This window comes from Quercus suber, unplaced genomic scaffold, assembly GCF_002906115.3.
Source record: "Quercus suber isolate HL8 unplaced genomic scaffold, Cork oak 2.0 scaffold_26, whole genome shotgun sequence".
Classification (NCBI taxonomy): domain Eukaryota; kingdom Viridiplantae; phylum Streptophyta; class Magnoliopsida; order Fagales; family Fagaceae; genus Quercus; species Quercus suber.
This window is the reverse complement of record NW_027069491.1, coordinates 1780351-1785906: the sequence shown is the minus strand read 5'-3', so window position 1 is coordinate 1785906 and position 5556 is coordinate 1780351. Positions and strand designations below refer to the sequence as shown.

The window sequence follows — 5556 nt, the reverse complement described above, 5'->3', positions numbered from 1 at the left end:
GATTCCTAAGTGAACACACATAAAACAAAAAACTGAAAACTGAACACACATATTTTGAAAAAAACTAAAAACTGTTGTTTAAATACGCATACCAAACGGGCCCATTCTCTTTAGCTTTTCTAATGGATCACAGCTTAGCTCCCTCACCAACTTCTACAAATGAAGGAGAAATAGGAAGGAAAAAATTACAGAAATTGGTCTAACAGCTAAAGTAAAGTCCTCCCGTTTTTTTTTTTTTTTTTTTCTCTGATGATGTGGTAGAGTCAAAATATTGAACATCGTTTTATGATTCGTTTGGATTGAGAGGAATGGGGAGGAGGTAAAGTAGAGCAAAACAGAGTAGAATTGGTTTAAAATTAGCATTTTTTCTACCAACTCTACTTTACTTTCTTTTACTCCTCTATCCCTTCTCCTTCAATTCAAACAAACCTTAGTGTTTAAACTGTTATTTATTTTTGGGTAGGTTTGCCATGGCCAAATTGAATAGCTGATTCTTTTGAAGCCGATTCTGAAGCCCAATACTTTACCATTGTTAGGCGAGCTTTTTTTCTTTCTTTATTTTTTATTTTTTTATTTTTTTGGTGAGAAGAACCATTACTAGGCGAGCTGACATGATTGAATCAATTGTGAATTTCCCTTTGTACTGATTGTTCATATCAATTCAGCAAAAAAAGAGGGATTGTTCGTATTTGGGTGAACACAGGAATATAAAAATAATGCTTTTTTAGGTGCTTTGTTCAATTATTAGTAACTTTATTATTCTTTAATATAAAATAGTACCACTACCTTTACCCAAATGAAGTCGGCAAAGATATGATCTAATTTGGTGCTTCTTCAAATGCAACATCAGCTTTTATATATATATATATATATATTCGTTCAAAAAAAAAAAATATATATATATATATATACATATATATATATTATTATTATTATTTAAAGTATAAAATGATAGAAAAGAGGTGGAATGATGCTATCAGCACCAAATGATACATTTTTCTGGCAGTTACGTCAAATTTCGTTTCTAAGTTAATCAGAATGGCTAAATTTATTGTTGAATGCATAAAACGCACTGAAAACCTTCAATTTGAAAAGGAAAAACAAATACTTACAAAATAAAACAACAAATACTAAGGGTTCTCACCCATACCATTATTAAAATCGATCTTGTCATTTATCTCATATTCACAACGTCCATAAAAATATGAAAGGGAGATGGAGGTTAAGACTCACTGTCAGTTGAAGGGTGCAATTTAACCAAGGAGGGCAGGACCAACAACCCCTTTCAAATTCTAAGCCCAAAACATTGACTTTAGGTAGCAATACACCAAACCAAACCTGCAGACTTAAACTTGGAACTTCCTCTCATCAATTGGGCATTGTCCAAAAAAATTGAATTAATCAGCGAACAGTTTTTGTACATTGGACATGTCAGATTTGAAACACGGCTAGGTATGTGACTGCGTGTGCGCGCGCGTGCGTGTTCTCTAATAACACCCCCATAAGAAAGGCTCCTCAAGCCGGAGACAGGTATCCACAGGCTCAGCTCCATTGATCAGCTGCCATGTTGATGAGTAACAAAACTCATCAATTTGACTGTTCACATCGATCAAGAGATCAGGGAGGCCCAAAAAGGCGTCATCCTTATCGGTCAACGTTGAAGTTGATGAGTCTTGAGTGTCATGGGAGGCCATGGTAGAACTTGGAGAGTGAGGAGCCAGCACGGGTTCAACTTCATGGCTTCCAGGGAAGTTCATGGCTGCTGCTTTGGCTGCAGCGGCTTGTATATCCTTGGGAGACGAGCTAGCTGGTCGAGGTAGGACTTGAGCTAGCTCAGGGAAATTGAGAAAAGCTGATTGGCCTTTGATTGTAAGAGCAGCTACATCATGAGCTCGAGCTGCCATTTCTGGTGTAGGAAATGTGCCAAGCCAAATTCTTGATTTCTTCCTTGGCTCTCTGATTTCTGATACCCATTTGCCCCATTGACGTATTCTTACTCCCCTATATGTTTGGTGCTTCCTATCGTCTCCATTCTTTGGCTCTTTCCTACTTTCATCACCATTTTTGGCTTCATGACCTCTCTTACAACTTTTTTCTGCCCTGTATTCTGTAGAAACATTTGTTGAATTAGGGGACGAAGAGGAAGAGGTGGAGGTGTTTGAATTAGAGGAAGAGGAAGAGGTAGAGGTAGTTTTAGCCTCACACTCTAAATTGCTACTCTCTTCCATGGAGGAAGCTTTTTTGCTGTTGTTTTGTGTGGGGGGGGGGGGGGGAGGTGGTGGGTTGGGTAGTAAGAGAAATTGAGCTAGGCAGAGCTTATAATAGAGGTAGAGGGGCTCCTAAAATTCTCTCACACGCTAATACTAAAGCAGTATATTAAAGACATGGGGCCAGTGGTCACTTCACCAAAAAGGAGGGTACACTCTCGGTTCTTTTTTTTTTTATTTGGTAAGCTCATGTTGATTATTGAACACTGCATCGTTCGTCATTATCTTTTACAGTCTTTGTTTCTTTGCCTCTCTTCATGTCCCATTAGCCATTAAAGAGACTTCTATGAAACATGATTAAGGTATTTTTCCAATATATCTCTCATGTGCACATTTGGTCACAAATTGGGTATTGTTCCGGAGTAAAATGGTTGAGGTAAGGTGGGCCAATCATATCGCTCATTCTCCACCCAAAAATAATGTTTATTTATTTTTCAGCAAATTTGAATTTTATTTTTCAAGTCATGAAATTTACATTAATGGGGCCATCGTGAGTAGCATATAATTATAATATGTGATGTATATGACCGAACCCTCCCTCTTATCGGAGTAGTTACTCTAATACTCATTTTTAATTCTTTTTCTAGATAAATAAATATGTTGTAGAAGATTAAGAAAAAAAGAAGAAGAAGAGAAATTATACCTACGCCCCTTGGAAGTTTTACAAAATAATACTCCCTCCCAAACTTTGAACAAATGTCATTACCTATTGAAATTTGTATAAATACAATAGAAAATTATGTGTCCAACTTTTCTAATGGGGTATCCTTAAAAAAAAAAAATTCCCACCCAAACTATATACAAAATACCACTCTTCCTTTATGTTTGTAAAAATGAGTATAAATATTTTGTTAAGGAAAGTTATGGTGTGAGAGGACATGTATTTATTTGTTACATTTATATAAACCTTAAGGGTCACCATCAACATTTGGGTGGCCTAGTTGGTAAGATACCGGACCAACAAGTCTCCGAACTAGGTTTCAAGCCTCAACAACTATTTGTGTGTTGGTACTTCTTATATCTCATTTTCATTCCAAACAGTTTAAAAAATAATAAATGAGTTTCTCACAGACCGAAACTATGAGAAATTAGGGAAGCTACACTAATTGCCCCCTCTAGCCATTTTTTTTCTTAAAAAAAGGGTCACCCTTTGGTAACTTGATTGAAAGGAATGAAAAAATGAAGATGAGAAATTATTGATTGGAAATTGCCTCAAATTAATATTTTAGCTTGGTTAATTATTTGGATTTTATTTTTGTGAAAGGAAAATTGACTTGGTTAATAATTTGGGTTTATTTAGTGTGGAACAAAATTTCATTCGTTTTTAAAGAAGTAATGTTGCATTTCTTGTGCACCACATAATAAGAATTGAAACTCTATATACATATAGTACTGTAAAAGGATTAGCAACTCTGGCCCAATGATCTCATTTGTAGAGTGAACACATAAAAAGGAATCTCATGTTTGTTGACTTTGTCCAAACTCACTTTATTCTAGAAGTTGACATGTACATCCTTTGATCCAAAGCACATAAGCTCTGTTTTTTTTTTTTTGAGGGGGGGGGGGGGGGGGGGGAACAGTATGGACTTCTCTCAGTTCAAAAGCACGAAATTTCTAACATTTTTGTTCATTTTAGAATCTATTTTATAATTTAATTTATTTGATTAGTCTCATAATTTTAGGAATTAAATATTCCCACTTGTTATAAAGTTGAGCATGAAACCAAGAGAGAGAAAAAAAAAAAGAGGATTTTCTCTTGAAAAATAGTGCAAAAAAGGAGACAATGAGTTTTGAGTTTTGCAGAATGCATAAATTAAGGAGAATTTTTTAGAGCTTTTTATTGTGTTAGTATGAGAGCACCATCGGATATATTAGGGTTTTGGGCTTGAAAAAAAGTTTGGTATGAGTGTGAGATCTTTGGTTGTAAGGCATAAATAAGAAAGAGAAGAAGAAAATTTGGGTTTTCTCTAGGAGGATATTTTGGGTGCTATGACCTTGGAGAGGTAGTATGAACTACAGACTCATAACCACACTTAGACCATATGTATTTGAAATGATACTTTGATTGTTGGTTGTTTGGAACAAAATTAATGAAAGTTCAAAGTTTTGGAAATTTGAGTGTTTTTGCTTGTCATGTTGTTTGGCTCCACCTAAAGAATTATTAATTTTGTGCTTCTCTCTATCTCTCTCCATCTTTTGTCTTTTTTTCTTTTTTAACTTGGCACCACTACTATAAGACTTCATAGATTATCTGCAAAACTTCAAAGATTATGAAAACTACTATATATTGCTTCACCATCCCGAGCATAAATTGTAAAATTTAATTAAATTGTGCTGGTGGCTATTAAGGACTAAGCAATAGCATATGAACTTGTTAGAGAGTGTTTGTGATTGGATTTACTCTTCTAGTTTCTACTAGAACCATGGAATGAACATTTTCAGCCATGAATGTTAATCAAAACAGGATTTCACAACCAAATGATTTTCTAATATATTTTTTAATTTTGTACATTTGAAAGGGAATTGTTACTAAATTAATATAGAATCAATCATAAAAGGTTTCAGAATTAAAAAAAATGTTGTGAGGGTCAATTTTGGACGGTATCCTGGCCCAAGCTTAAGCAAGGACCCCGGGCCCTCTTGTTATAGTTTGAAGGGACTAGGGTTGGTTCACTGCAGCTAAATGGGCTGTTTATGAACCAAGTTATGCACAAAGTAAAGATCCTACAACACGTATACACTGACAAGCAAGAATATATGTATTGAACAACAAGAAAAATAGCAAAATGAGACAATGTAATAAGAAAAAAAGCACACAGTGAATATTAGGGATCCTCAAATTAATATGAAATATTTGATTATTTTCTTAATTATGGATTACAATGTGCTCACTAAGACGTGTTACAAGGTCCAAATAAGCTCAAAAATCACAGACTTAGATGGTTATTCAAGCCTCCAAGACTTGCAAAGTTTGAATCTCTTTGAATCCAAGTATGTTCTATAGCGGATGTATTGGGATATCGGGGAGTATTTCTCTTTCTTTTTACTGTCTTAAGCTTTGACAAAGTTTCCTCAATGATTCTATTATGATTTACTATTGCCGAATGCCTCTTCAATGTTGGCTGCCTTCCCCTTTTATAGTGTCATGGTAGGATTCCAAGGTACCACCAATTTCTCTCTTTTGCTCCCCTGGGTATCAAAGCTCGTGCTGTGCCAGTTACTTAGAGGGTTGGTTCTTTCCTTATTCCTTATAATTTTCTCCTTTTGGTGCTGTCTCCCTAAAAGTCCC

The 5556-nt window shown here is 35.2% G+C and overlaps 1 protein-coding gene across 1 annotated transcript; it reads right to left on the bottom strand.

Moving 5' to 3' along the window:
* Nucleotides 1-1129: 1129 nt before the first annotated feature.
* LOC111999823 (ethylene-responsive transcription factor ERF039) lies at nt 1130-2259 on the bottom strand. The gene has a single exon (XM_024031936.2). It carries the CDS (start codon nt 2226-2228, stop codon nt 1488-1490), a length of 741 nt encoding a protein of 246 aa, XP_023887704.1. The 5' UTR covers nt 2229-2259; the 3' UTR covers nt 1130-1487.
* Between the last annotated feature and the right edge of the window lie 3297 nt (nt 2260-5556).